We start from the raw sequence: 15,359 nt of genomic DNA on the forward strand, positions 1-15,359 counted from the left end.
AAGCCAGTGTTCTGTTCAGGAGAGAGAGATTTGGAGGTAGGGATTGCTGAGAGAGATTTTGCTAGAGGTAGAGCTTTTCTGGGAGGTCATTGCAGAGATTTTGCTAGAGGTTGATTTGCTAAAGATTTTGGAGGTAGGGATTGCTGAGAGATTTTGCTAGAGATATAGAGATTTTCTGGGAGGTCATTGCAGACATTTTGCTAGAGAGATTTTGCTAGAGGTTGATTTTGCTGGGAGTTCATTGCAGAGAGTTGGTATGTTTTGTGAGTTTGTTGCTCAGATGGAGCTTATTTGATGTCCTTTTTCTTAGTTTGTTCGTGAAATTGTTTAATATTCTGTTTCATTTGTTCCCAGGGGGAAAGGGGAAGGCACCTAGGGAGTGCTTAGGCAAGAGGCCCGCGGGTATACATATACCCGTAGTATATTCATTGTCTAGGCACACTAGGTAAGACCTGGGCGGACCACCCCCTGTATTTTGGTTAGGGCACCAGGTGGTGCTAAATTAGGTAAGTAGTGGGTAGGCAGGTAAGATAGGAGAGGGGGGGGGCTTTGAGATGTACTTTCTTTGCTTTGGTTCCGTCCAGCCCCTTTTCCCCATATTACCGTGTAAAGGAATAAAGTCCTTGTAAACGGTACCACATTCTGCATGTTGTCATCCTTACTCGCACCTACAGTCCATACCTTTTTCGCTTCACGGAGAGTTTAGTTGTAGCAGGGTGTTGCGTTCCCTCTTCATAGAGGCGTGCGTAACACCCACAATGACACTATACCCCACAGCGACACTATACCCCACAGCGACACTATACCCCACAGCGACACCATACCCCACAGCGACACCACACCCCACAGCGACACCACACCCCACAGCGACACCACACCCCACAGCGACACCATACCCCACAATGACACCATACCCCACAACGACACCATACCCAACAACGACACCATACCCCACAATGACACCACACCCCACAGCGACACAGTACCCCACAGCGACACCATAACGACACCGTACCCCACAACGCCACTGTACCCCACAATGACACAATACCCCACAACGACGCAAAGCTGAAACAGGTTTTTAGACACGCTGGCAATTTTTTTGTAATTAAATTAATTAAAATTAAATACGTTTTCAGACCCTTTGCTGAGACTCTAAATTGAGCTCGGGTGCATCCTGTTTCCATTGATCAACCTTGAGATGGATCTACAACTTGATAGGAGTCCACCTGGTGTAAATTCAACTGACTGGACATGATTTGTAAAGGCACACACCTGTTTTTCAGAAGAAGGGACTGAGAGTCTAGTCAGGATCGAGGGAAAGAAGAACAGAGCAAAGGACAGAGAGATCCTTGATGAAAACTTGCTCCAGAGCGCTCAGACCGGGGCGAAGGTTCACCTTCCAACAGGACAACGACCCTAAGCACACAGCCAAGACAACACAGGAGTGACTTCAGGACAAGTCTCTGAATGTCCTTGAGTGGCCCAGCCAGGGCTCGGAAATGAACCCGATCAATCATCTCTGGAGAGACCTGAAAATAGCTGTGCAGCAACGCTCCCCTTACAACCTGACAGAGTCTGAGAGGATCTGCAGAGAAGAATGGGAGAAACTCCCCAAATACAGGTTTGCCAAGCATCATACCCAAGAAGACTAGAGGCTGTAATCGCTGCCAAAGGCGCTTCAACAAAGAACTGAGTAAAGGGTCTGAATACTTACAGCTGAAGTCAGAAGTTTACATACACTTTGGTTGGAGTCATTAAAACTCGTTGTTCAACCACTCCACACATTTCTTGTGAACAAACTATAGTTTTGGCAAGTCGGTTAGGACATCTACTTTGTGCATGACACAAGTAATTTTTCCAAAAATAGTTTACAGATTATTTCACTTATAAATTCACTGTATCACAATTTCAGTGGGTCAGAAGTTTACATACACTAAGTTGACTGTGCCTTTAAACAGCTTGGAAAATTCCAGACAATTATGTCATGGCTTTAGAAGCATCTGATAGGCTAATTGAGTCAATTGGAGGTGTATCTGTGGATGTATTTCAAGGCCTACCTTCAAACTCAGTGCCTCTTTGCTTGACATCATGGGAAAATCTAAAGAAATCAGCCAAGAATTTCCCAACGCCTGAAGGTACCACGTTCATCTGTACAAACAATAGTACGCAAGTATAAACACCATGGGACCATGCAGCCATCATACCGCTCAGGAAGGAGATGCATTCTGTCTCCTAAAGATGAACGTACTTTGGTGCGAAAAAGAACAAATCAATCCCAGAACAGCAAAGGACCTTGTGAAGATGCTGGAGGAAACAGGTACAAAAGTATCTATAACCACAGTAAAACGAGTCCTATATCGACATAACCTGCAAGGCCGCTCAGCAAGGAAGAAGCCACTGCTCCAAAACCGCCCTAAAAAAGCCAGACTACGGTTTGCAACTGCACATGGGGACAAAGATTGTACTTTTTGGAGAAATGTCCTCTGGTCTGATGAAACAAAAATATAACTGTTTGGTCATAATGACTATCGTTATGTTTGGAGGAAAAAGGGGGAGGCTTGCAAGCCAAAGAACACCATCCCAACCGTGAAGCACGGGGGTGGGTAGCATCATATTGTGGGGGTGCTTTGCTGCAGGAGGGACTGTTGCACTTCACAAAATAGATGGCATCATGAGGGAGGAAAATGATGTAGCAACATCTCAAGACATCAGTCAGGAAATTAAAGCTTGGTTGCAAATGGGTCTTCGAAATGGACAATGACCCCAAACATACTTCCAAAGTTGTGGCAAAATGGCTTCAAGACAACAAAGTCAAGGTATTGGTGTTGCCATCACAAATCCCTGACCTCCATCCTATAGAAAATGTGTGGGCAGAACTGAAAAAGCGTGTGTGAGGAGTGCAAGGAGCAAGGAGGCTTACAATCCTGACTCAGTTACATCTGTAAGGAGGAATGACCCAAAATTCACCCAACTTATTGTGGGAAGCTTGTGGAAGGCTACTCGAAACGTTTGACCCAAGTTAAACAATTTAAAGGCAATGCTATCAAATACTAATTGAGTGTACGGAAACTTCTGACCCACTGAGAATGTGATGAAATAAATAAAAGCTGAAGTAAATAATTATCTACTATTATTCTGACATTTCACATTCTTAAAATAAAGTGGTGATCCTAACTGACCTAAGTCAAGGAATTCTTACTAGGATTAAATGTCAGGAATTGTGAAAAACTTAGTTTAAATGTATTTGGCTAAGGAATATGTAAACCTCTGACTTCAACTGTATGTAAATGTGACATTTCCAGGAAAAAAATACCTGTTTTTGCTTTGTCATTGGTATTGTGTGAATGTTGATGAGGGGAAAAAAACAATTTAATCCATTTTAAAATGAGGCTGTAACGTTAAAAAATGTGTAAAAAGTCAAGGGGTCTGAATACTTCCCGAAGGCACTGTATATATTTTACGTCAAGATGTTCAGGTTCTTGTTTCCACCATGCTACTGTTGATATAAGAGGTTGTCTCCTCCTCTTCATCTCTGATACTATTGGCTCTTCAGTCTTGACCCCGCCAGCCTGGTCCTCCTCAGGAAGTGAGATGTGGCATCTCTTCTTGTGTCTCCCAAGACTCTGAGGAGTGTTGAGTCTCTGGCCACATTCGTCACAGCTGTAAGGTTTCTCTCCTGTATGAACTCTACTGTGTATGTTAAGGTCTGATGATCTTGTTAAAGCCTTCCCACAGACAGAACAGGGGTAAGGTTTCTCCCCATGTGTCTCCTTTGTGTGTCCAGAAGTGATGCTTCATCAGGACTGCTCGTCTAAAACTCTTCCCACAAACAAAATATCTGTACGGTTTAACATGTCATGTGTCTTTTTCAGATCAAATAACCGTTGCCAGTCTGTCCCACACACAGAGCAACTGTCTCTCTGAGCTTTGAGATTCCCCTAGGTTTCTTTAGGTTCTCCTGATGTAGAGGTTCTCCCCTCCGAACTCTCGTCTATGTGAATGAGAAAACATAGGTTAGAAGGTCCAGTAACGTCAAACATGTGATTTCCTGTCTTTTATACACATTTCCACACTATGAGGTTGGAAAAAAAATACTGTGAAATTATGAAAATAATAAAAAATTTTGCTTGAGAATTTGCTCTTATCTACGAAGATATTTGTTTATTTTAATTGAAAACAATCACAGCTACTTAATAAAATAAAAAACATTTTTTAAATAAAAGAGCGATGTTCATTCAAAGTCAATATTGTATTCATGTAATTCATGGCTGTTCTGCTTCCACTTACCGAGACGATGAAGATCCCAACCAACCTCTTCTCCAGCTGAATGAATCAGACCACCAACTTCCTCACCTTCTCCTTCCCTCTCTCCTTCAGTTGTAACAGGGTTTTGAAACTCAACAGGTGGTAAACCAGCATGAGTTTTCTGATGTCTCTGAAGTTTTTGAGAACTAATGAAGCTCTGGCCACATTTAGGACAGTTGTAAGGTTTCTCTCCTGTATGATATCTGAGGTGGACTTTAAGGCCTGCTGATCTTGCAAAACTCTTATCGCAGACAGTGCAGGAGAAAGGTTTCTCTCCAGTGTGTGTCCGGAAATGCTCCTTCAAGTAACGTGCTTCAGAAAAATTCTTCCCACACACAGAGCAGGAGTGGGATTTCCCTTCTATGTGCAACAGTCTGTGTTTACGCAAGGACGAAGCACATCCAAACCTCTTGTCACAATCAGGGCAAGGGTGTCGTTTCTCTCCAGTGTGCACTGACCGGTGGTCTTCAAGATACGCCTTCTCACTGAAACTCTTCCCACACACAGAGCAACTATAAGGTCTCTTTCCTGTGTGAGTCTTCTCGTGCTTCAGGAGTTGTTTAGACAAGGCAAAGCTTTGCTCACACACAGAACAGTGGTGGGGTTTCCCTGTGTGTTGCAGAGAGTGGTCCTTTAGCTGATCTGGACGGCTGAAACTCTTTCCACAGACAGAGCAGGAGTGGGGTTTCTCTCCTGAGTGCATCAGGAAGTGTTCCTTCATGCGTGATTGTAAGCTAAAACCCTTCCCACACACAGAGCAGGAGTAAGGTTTCTCTTCTGCGTGTAACCACTGGTGCCTTTTCAAGGCTGAGGCAAAACCAAACCTCTTGTCACATTTGGAGCAGACGTAAGGTTTCTCTCCAGTGTGCACTATCTGGTGGTCTTGAAGATGTCTTTTTACACGGAACTGCTTTCCACACACAGAGCAAGGGTATGGCTTTTCTCCTGTGTGTATTCTCATATGTATTAGCAGTTTTGATAACTTTTTGCAGTCTTGTCCGCACACTGAACAGCAGTGAATTTTCTTAGCTGTGTGATTCCCCTGGTGTTGTTCAGGTAGTCCTGATGTAGAGGGACTCCCTTCACTGTCAGAGCAGTGGTCCTGTCTCTCTGCTGTGGGATAAGATGGGATGGATAAACTATGTGAAAATTTGGAACTGTAACAAAAAATATTTTTTCGTCCTTGGAATAACTGAATGTTAAACTTACCAAAAGCAGGATCCTCTTCCTCCTCTTTCACTATGATAACCAGTGCTGGTGTAAAACCATGACTCTCTCCTGTGTGTGTTCTCTGGTGTTTGGTAAGATTTGACGATGAAGAGAAACTCTCCCCCACACACGGAGCAACTGTACAGCTTCTCTCCTGTGTGCAACGTCTGGTGTTTTTTCAGGTTTCCTTTGTCACTGAATTGCTTCCCGCAGACAGAGCAGGAGTAAGGTTTTTCGCCTGTGTGAGTTCTCATGTGTATTTGTAGTTTTGATAACTTCTGACAGTTTTTTCCACACACTGAACAGCAGTGAATCTTCTTAGCTGTGTGATTCCCCTGGTGTTGTTCAGGTAGTCCTGTTGTAGAGGGACTCCCTTCACTCTCAGAGCAGCGGTCAGGTCTCTCTTCTGTGGTAACGACATAAATATGGATTAACTCAAATTAGTTAACACCCTGACTAAGTCAAAATATTTGTTCCTGACGAAACAGAAAATAAATAAATATTGTAAAATTATAGGGCCCATACTTTTATCAAAAATGCTACATGTTAGCTTTTCCCATGAGATAACCTGGCACAGTTAGCCCTAAGCTAACCACCAGAAGCATATTTTAAACCTCCAAATCAAGGCTGTTCCACTTAAAATCTAATTAAATATTATTGGTCGTGAACACAGTATTCTGCCGTTGTTATAGCAGGTGATGCTCCAACAGTGCAGTGTTACCTAGCAATATTAGATAATACATACAAATCCCACCAAAATGTATCAGAACAGTTCAGAATATATATACAATGTATAGACAGTATATGAATAGGAACGGTGTGTACAACGGTGTGTACTAGCTAGCCGGCTAGTAACAGTGATTATGTCCATAGGGCAGCAGTCTAAGGTGGTAGCCAGCTAGTAACAGTGACTATGTCCATAGGGCAGCAGGCTAAGGTGGTAGCCGGCTAGTAACAGTGACTATGTACATAGATAGGGCAGCAGTCTAAGGTGGTGGCCAGTTAGTAACAGTGATTATGTCCATAGGGCAGCAGTCTAACGTGGTAGCCGGCTAGCAACAGTGACTATGTCCCATAGATAGGGCAGCAGTCTGAGGTGGTAGCCAGCTAGTAACAGTGACTATGTCCCATAGATAGGGCAGCAGTCTAAGGTGGTAGCCGGTTAGTAACAGTGACTATGTACATAGATAGGGCAGCAGTCTAAGATGGTAGCCGGCTAGTAACAGTGACTATGTCCATAGGACAGCAGTCTAAGGTGGTAGCCGGCTAGTAACAGTGACTATGTACATAGGGCAGCAGTCTAAGATGGTAGCCAGCTAGTAACAGTGACTATGTCCCATAGATAGGGCAGCAGTCTAAGGTGGTAGCCGGCTAGTAACAGTGACTATGTCCATAGGGCAGCAGTCTAAGGTGGTAGCCGGCTAGTAACAGTGACTATGTCCATAGGGCAGCAGTCTAAGGTGGTAGCCGGCTAGTAACAGTGACTATGTCCCATAGATAGGGCAGCAGTCTGAGGTGGTAGCCAGCTAGTAACAGTGACTATGTCCCATAGATAGGGCAGCAGTCTAAGGTGGTAGCCGGTTAGTAACAGTGACTATGTCCATAGGGCAGCAGTCTAACGTGGTAGCCGGCTAGTAACAGTGACTATGTCCATAGGGCAGCAGTCTAACGTGGTAGCCGGTGTAGTAACAGTGACTATGTCCATAGGGCAGCAGTCTAAGGTGGTAGCCGGCTAGTAACAGTGACTATGTCCCATAGATAGGGCAGCACCGTCTAAGGTGGTAGCCGGCTAGTAAACAGTGACTATGTCCATAGGGCAGCAGTCTAAGGTGGTAGCCGGCTAGTAACAGTGACTATGTACATAGGGCAGCAGTCTAAGTGGTAGCCAGTTAGTAACAGTGACTAGTCCCATAGATTAGGGCAGCAGTCTAAGGTGGTAGCCGGCTAGGAACAGTGACTATGTCCATAGGGCCGCAGTTACGGTGGTAGCAGGTTAGTAACAGTGACTATGTCCATAGGCAGCATTCTAACGTGGTAGCCGGTTAGTAACAGTGCCTACGTACACTGCAATAACAACGGCAGATTATGATGATCTTCTAGATGTAGGCAGGGTGAACAGGCTGTGGCTCGGGTGGCTGAAAGTCCATTATGATCTTTCTTGGCCTTCCTGTGACACCGGGGGCTGTAGATGTCCTGGAGGGCAGGCAGCGTGCTCCCGTCTGTGGTTTGCAGACGGTGCATTTACCGTACCAGGCGGTGATACAGCCCGACTAGATGCTCTCAAAGGTGCATCTGTAGAAGTTTGAGGGTCTCCGGGAGGCCAAGTCAAATTTCCTGAGCCTCCTGGGGAGGTTGAAGAGGCGCTGTTATGGCCTTCACCACACGGCCTGTGTGACTGGATCATTTCAGGTTGTCAGTGATGGGCACTTAAGCTTTTCACCACCTTCGTCTCTCTCTCTGCCGTCTCCAGGATCAACTCCTTCAGTTTGTTGACGTTGACGGAGAGGTTATTATCCTGGCTCCACTCCACCAGGGCCCTCACCTCCGACCCGTAGGCCGTCTCGTTGTTTTGGTAATCAAACGATCCCGACACAACAGGCTAAAATTTCAGGCGGCAGTTTCAAACAGCTCTCACACAAAAAGGGTATTATCATCATTTGTACATTTTCACAGTATGATTCCATCCTCAGCGTGGACATACAGGACCAGCACAGTATGATTCCATCCTCAGCGTGGACATACAGGACCAGCACAGTATGATTCCATCCTCAGCGTGGACATATAGGACCAGCACAGTATGATTCCATCGTCAGCGTGGACATACAGGACAGTCAACAGTATGATTCCCATCCTCAGCGTGGACATACAGGACCAGTCAACAGTATGTTTCCATCCTCAGCGTGGACATACAGGACCAGCACAGTATGATTCCATCCTCAGCGTGGACATACAGGACCAGCACAGTATGACTTCCATCGTCAGCGTGGACATACAGGACAGTCAACAGTATGATTCCATCCTCAGCGTGGACATACAGGACCAGCACAGTATGATTCCTCGTCAGCGTGGACATACAGGACAGTCAACAGTATGCTTCCATCCTCAGCGTTGGACATACAGGACCAGTCAACCAGATGATTCCATCCTCAGCGTGGACATACAGGACAGTCAACAGTATGATTCCATCGTCAGCGTGGACATACAGGACAGTCAACAGTATGATTCCATCGTCAGCGTGGACATACAGGGACAGTCAACAGTATGATTCCATCCTCAGCGTGGACATACAGGACAGTCAACAGTATGATCCATCCTCAGCGTGGACATACAGGACAGTCAACAGTATGATTCCATCCTCAGCGTGGACATACAGGACCAGTCAACAGTATGATTCCATCCTCAGCGTGGACATATAGACAGTCAACAGTATGATTCCATCCTCAGCGGGGACATACAGGACAGTCAACAGTATGATTCCATCCTCAGCGGGACATACAGGACATTCCAACAGTATGATTCCATCCTCAGCGTGGACATACAAGGACAGTCAACAGTATGATTCCATCCTCAGCGTGGACATACAGGACAGTCAACAGTATGATTCCATCCTCAGCGTGGACATACAGGACAGTCAACAGTATGATTCCATCCTCAGCGTGGACATACAGGACAGTCAACAGTATGATTCCATCCTCAGCGTGGACATACAGGACAGTCCAACAGTATGATTCCATCCTCAGCGTGGACATACAGGACCAGCACAGTATGATTCCATCGTCAGCGTGGACATACAGGACAGTCAACAGTATGATTCCATCCTCAGCGTGGACATACAGGACCAGTCAACAGTATGATTCCATCCTCAGCGTGGACATACAGGACAGTCAACAGTATGATTCCATCCTCAGCGTGGACATACAGGACCAGCACAGTATGATTCCATCCTCAGCGTGGACATACAGGACAGTCAACAGTATGATTCCAATCCTCAGCGTGGACATACAGGACAGTCAACAGTATGATTCCATCCTCAGCGTGGACTACAGGACCAGTCAACAGTATGATTCCATCCTCAGCGTGGACATACAGGACAGTCAACAGTATGATTCCATCCTCAGCGTGAACATACAGGACCAGCACAGTATGATTCCATCCTCAGCGTGGACATACAGGACAGTCAACAGTATGATTCCATCGTCATGCGTGGACATACAGGACAGTCAACAGTATGATTCCATCGTCAGCGGGGACATACAGGACAGTCAACAGTATGATTCCATCGTCAGCGTGGACATATAGACAAGTCACAGTGTGATTCCATCCTCAGCGTGGACATACAGGACAGTCAACAGTGTGATTCCATCCTCAGCGTGGACATACAGGACAGTCAACAGTATGATTCCATCCTCAGCGTGGACATACAGGACAGTCAACAGTAGATCCATCCTCAGCGTGGACATACAGGACAGTCAACAGTATGATTCCATCCTCAGCGTGGACATACAGGACAGTCAACAGTATTGTTCCATCCTCAGCGTGGACATACAGGGACCAGCACAGTATGATTCCATCCTAAGCGTGGACATACAGGACAGTCAACAGTATGATTCCATCGTCAGCGTGGACATACAGGACAGTCAACAGTATGAGTTCCATCGTCAGCGTGGACATACTAGACCTTCAACAGTGTGATTCCATCTCAGCGTGGACATTAAGGACAGCAAGTGTGATTCCATCCTCAGCGTGGACATACAGGACAGTCACACAGTATGATTCCATCCTCAGCGTGGACATACAGGACAGTCAACAGTATGATTCCATCCTCAGCGTGGACATAACAGGACAGTCAACAGTATGATTCCATCCTCAGCGTGGACATACAGGACAGTCAACAGTATGATTCCATCCTCAGCGTGGACATACAGGACCAGCACAGTATGATTCCATCCTCAGCGTGGACATACAGGACAGTCAACAGTATGATTCCATCGTCAGCGTGGACATACAGGACAGTCAACAGTATGATTCCATCGTCAGCGTGGACATACAGGACAGTCAACAGTGTGATTCCATCCTCAGCGTGGACATACAGGACAGTCAACAGTATGATTCCATCCTCAGCGTGGACATACAGGACAGTCAACAGTGTGATTCCATCCTCAGCGTGGACATACAGGACAGTCAACAGTATGATTCCATCCTCAGCGTGGACATACAGGACAGTCAACAGTATGATTCCATCCTCAGCGTGGACATACAGGACAGTCAACAGTATGATTCCATCCTCAGCGTGGACATACAGGACCAGCACAGTATGATTCCATCCTCAGCGTGGACATACAGGACAGTCAACAGTATGATTCCATCGTCAGCGTGGACATACAGGACAGTCAACAGTATGATTCCATCGTCAGCGTGGACATATAGGACCAGTCAACAGTGTGATTCCATCCTCAGCGTGGACATACAGGACAGTCAACAGTGTGATTCCATCCTCAGCGTGGACATACAGGACAGTCAACAGTATGATTCCATCCTCAGCGTGGACATACAGGACAGTCAACAGTATGATTCCATCCTCAGCGTGGACATACAGGACAGTCAACAGTATGATTCCATCCTCAGCGTGGACATACAGGACAGTCAACAGTATGATTCCATCCTCAGCGTGGACATACAGGACCAGCACAGTATGATTCCATCCTCAGCGTGGACATACAGGACAGTCAACAGTATGATTCCATCGTCAGCGTGGACATACAGGACAGTCAACAGTATGATTCCATCGTCAGCGTGGACATACAGGACAGTCAACAGTGTGATTCCATCCTCAGCGTGGACATACAGGACAGTCAACAGTATGATTCCATCCTCAGCGTGGACATACAGGACAGTCAACAGTGTGATTCCATCCTCAGCGTGGACATACAGGACAGTCAACAGTATGATTCCATCCTCAGCGTGGACATACAGGACAGTCAACAGTATGATTCCATCCTCAGCGTGGACATATAGGACAGTCAACAGTATGATTCCATCCTCAGCGTGGACATACAGGACAGCCAACAGTATGATTCCATCCTCAGCGTGGACATACAGGACAGTCAACAGTTTGGAAAACTACTGATTCAAGGGTTTTTCTTTATTTTTACTAATTTCTATATTGTAGAAAAACTGTGAAATAACACACATGGAATCATGTAGTAACCAAAAAAAAGTGTTAAACAAATCAAAATATATTGTCTATTTTAGATTCTTACATTTTCTATTTTAGATTCTTCAAAGTAGCCACCCTTTGCCTTGATGACAGCTTTGCATTCTCTCAACCAGCTTCATGCATTTCAATTAACAGGTGCCTTGTTAAAAGTGACTTTGTGGAATTTCTTTCCTTCTTAATGCATTTGAGCCAATCAGTTGTGTTGTGACAAGGTTGGTTATTCAGAAGATAGCCCTATTTGGTAAAAACAAGTCCATATTATGGAAAGAAAAGCTCAAATAAGCAAAGAGAAATGACAATCCATCATTATTTAAAGACATGAAGATTAGTCAATTCAGGAAATTTCAAAAACGTTGAAAGTTTCTTCAAGTGCAGTAGCAAAAACCATCAAGCGCTATGATGAAACTGGTTTTCATGAGGACCGTCAAAGGAAAGGAAGACCCAGAGTCACCTCTGTGGAAGAGGATACGTTCATTAGAGTCACCTCTGTGGAAGAGGATACGTTCATTAGAGTCACCTCTGTGGAAGAGGATACGTTCATTAGAGTCACCTCTGTGGAAGAGGATACGTTCATTAGAGTCACCTCTGTGGAAGAGGATACGTTCATTAGAGTCACCTCTGTGGAAGAGGATACGTTCATTAGAGTCACCTCTGTGGAAGAGGATACGTTCATTAGAGTCACCTCTGTGGAAGAGGATACGTTCATTAGAGTCACCTCTGGGGAAGAGGATACGTTCATTAGAGTCACCTCTGGGAAGAGGATACGTTCATTAGAGTCACCTCTGGGAAGAGGATACGTTCATTAGAGTCACCTCTGGGGAAGAGGATACGTTCATTAGAGTCACCTCTGGGGAAGAGGATACGTTCATTAGAGTCACCTCTGGGGAAGAGGATACGTTCATTAGAGTCACCTCTGTGGAAGAGGATACGTTCATTAGAGTTACCTCTGTGGAAGAGGATACGTTCATTAGAGTTACCTCTGTGAAGAGGATACGTTGATTAGAGTCACCAGCCTCAGAATGCAGTCCAGATAAATGCCTCTGAGTTCAAGTAACAGACAACTCAACATCAACTGTTCAGAGGAGATGGACATTAGACCGGTCAATGGACATTAGACCGGTGGAAATCAGTCCTTTGGTCTGATGACTCTAAATTTGAGATTTTTGGTTCCAAGCATCGTGTCTTTGTGAGGCGCAGAGTAGGTGAACGGATGATCTCCGCATGTGTGGTTCCCACCGTGAAGCATGGAGGTGGTGGTGTGATGGTGCTTTGCTGGTGACACTGTCAGGGATTTATTTATAATATTCAAGGCACACCTAACCAGCATGGCTACCACAGCATTCTGCAGTGATATGCCATCCCATCTGGTTTGTGCTTAGAGGGACTATCATTTGTTTTTCAACAGGACAATGACCTAACACACCTCCAGGCTGTGTAAGGGCTATTTTACCAATTTTATACAGGACCAGGGCTCAGCATATGTGGGAACTCCTTCAAGACTGTTGGAAAATAATTCCAGGTGAAGTTGGTTGAGAGAATGCCAAGAGTGTTCAAAGCTGTCATCAAAGCAAAGGGTGGCTACTTTGAAGAATCTCAAATATAAAATAAATTGTTTTGGATCCTACATGATTCCATGTGTCATTTCATATGTCTTCACTATTATTCTATAATGTAGAAAATAGTAAAAATAAAGAAAACCCCCTTGAATGAGTAGGTGTGTCCAAACTTTAAACTGGTACTGTATATTTTAACACAATATGTAAAAATATATATATATTGGCTGATGTGGAATTTGTTACAGGAAATAATCATGCTATCAGCTGGTTGTGTTAGCATAGGGCTACGTTTTCTCATGCTGTCAGCTGGTTGTGTTAGCATAGGGCTACGTTATCTCATGCAGTCAGCTGGTTGTGTTAGCATAGGGCTACGTTTTCTCATGCTGTCAGCTGGTTGTGTTAGCATAGGGCTACGTTATCTCATGCAGTCAGCTGGTTGTGTTAGCATAGGGCTACGTTATCTCATGCTGTCAGCTGGTTGTGTTAGTATAGGGCTACGTTATCTCATGCTGTCAGCTGGTTGTGTTAGCATAGGGCTACGTTATCTCATGCTATCAGCTGGTTGTGTTAGCATAGGGCTACGTTATCTCATGCTGTCAGCTGGTTGTGTTAGCATAGAGCTACGTTATCTCATGCTGTCAGCTGGTTGTGTTAGCATAGGGCTACGTTTTCTCATGCTATCAGCTGGTTGTGTTAGCATAGGGCTACGTTATCTCATGCTGTCAGCTGGTTGTGTTAGCATAGAGCTACGTTATCTCATGCTGTCAGCTGGTTGTGTTAGCATAGGGCTACGTTTTCTCATGCTATCAGCTGGTTGTGTTAGCATAGGGCTACGTTTTCTCATGCTGTCAGCTGGTCGTGTTAGCATAGGGCTACGTTTTCTCATGCTATCAGCTGGTTGTGTTAGCATAGGGCTACGTTATCTCATGCTATCAGCTGGTTGTGTTAGCACAGGGCTACGTTATCTCATGCTATCAGCTGGTCGTGTTAGCATAGGGCTACGTTTTCTCAAGCTATCAGCTGGTTGTGTTAGCATAGGGCTACGTTATCTCATGCTATCAGCTGGTGTGTTAGCATAGGGCTACGTTATCTCATGCTATCAGCTGGTTGTGTTAGCATAGGGCTACGTTTTCTCATGGTTAAAGCTTAAGCAAGATGTTGCAAGTATGGTCCCATTAAATATCAAAGCTATAGTACAACACAAACACTTTTACTCACCAAAAGCAGGATCCTCCTCTTCCTCTTTCACTTTGACATCCAGTACAACAGACTCCTCTACCGCTGCAGACACCTGCTGCTGTGATCCCTGTCCAGGAGCTTGGCTCAGGCTAGCCAAAGGTCCTTCTCCAGCATGGAGACAGGACTGATTTGCCGATGAGGATAATTTATTTCTGCAGAGAGAGCAGGGGTAAGGTTTCACCTTAGTGTGAACTCGCTGGTGTCTTTTGAGGAGTGGTGAAGCTGAGAAACTCTTATTACACGGAGAGCAGTGGTTCGGTTTCTCTCCGGTGTGCTGTTGCATGTGAATCTTGAAAGTCCACGATTGGCTGAATTCCTTCCCACATTCTGAGCAGCTGTATTGTGCGACACTAGTGTGGGATTGTTTGTGTCTTGCTAGAGAGCTACGGTGAACAAAGGTATTTTTACAGGAGGTACACCGGTAAGGTTTCTCTCTATCAGCATTGACAAAAACAACAATTTCCTCCTCCTCCTCTTTGACATTAATTGCCAGCTCCTGTTCCTCGTCTTCGATCTTGATATTCATAGTTTGACTGCCTGATGACGCCATATCTGGATTCCCGTGTACACTGGTTGCTATGGTTACTGGCATGGCTGCATTGACGTTTGCGAAGACCTTCGGTCGAAGCAAAACCCCTCCCGCAATCAGAGTACTCGTAAGGTTTCTCTCCAGTGTGCACAGTCTGATGCTGCCTGAGCTCGATGGTGACTCGTATCTCTTCCCACACTGTGAGCATTGGTAAGGTTCGGTTTGGGTGTTCCTGTATGGCGTCTTACGTGTCTCGATAGAGTTCCCTTACAGCCAAAGCTCATCTCGCAGTAGGAGCACG

The 15,359-nt window shown here is 45.3% G+C and overlaps 2 protein-coding genes across 2 annotated transcripts; both read right to left on the minus strand.

Annotated features, from left to right (window-relative positions):
• Positions 1-3,414: 3,414 nt before the first annotated feature.
• Positions 3,415-5,635, minus strand: LOC116369365 (gastrula zinc finger protein XlCGF17.1-like). Its single transcript, XM_031819462.1, has 3 exons — positions 5,518-5,635; positions 4,291-5,421; positions 3,415-3,994 (listed from the first exon to the last, which is right to left on the minus strand). The coding sequence occupies exons 2-3, from the start codon at positions 5,267-5,269 to the stop codon at positions 3,942-3,944; spliced, it is 1,032 nt and encodes a 343-aa protein (XP_031675322.1). The 5' UTR covers positions 5,270-5,421; positions 5,518-5,635; the 3' UTR covers positions 3,415-3,941.
• LOC116369366 (zinc finger protein 235-like) lies at positions 5,514-15,079 on the minus strand. Its single transcript, XM_031819463.1, has 2 exons — positions 14,509-15,079; positions 5,514-5,923 (listed from the first exon to the last, which is right to left on the minus strand). Exons 1-2 carry the CDS (start codon positions 15,077-15,079, stop codon positions 5,514-5,516), a joined length of 981 nt encoding a protein of 326 aa, XP_031675323.1.
• Between the last annotated feature and the right edge of the window lie 280 nt (positions 15,080-15,359).

Source organism: Oncorhynchus kisutch, unplaced genomic scaffold, assembly GCF_002021735.2.
Source record: "Oncorhynchus kisutch isolate 150728-3 unplaced genomic scaffold, Okis_V2 scaffold2171, whole genome shotgun sequence".
Classification (NCBI taxonomy): domain Eukaryota; kingdom Metazoa; phylum Chordata; class Actinopteri; order Salmoniformes; family Salmonidae; genus Oncorhynchus; species Oncorhynchus kisutch.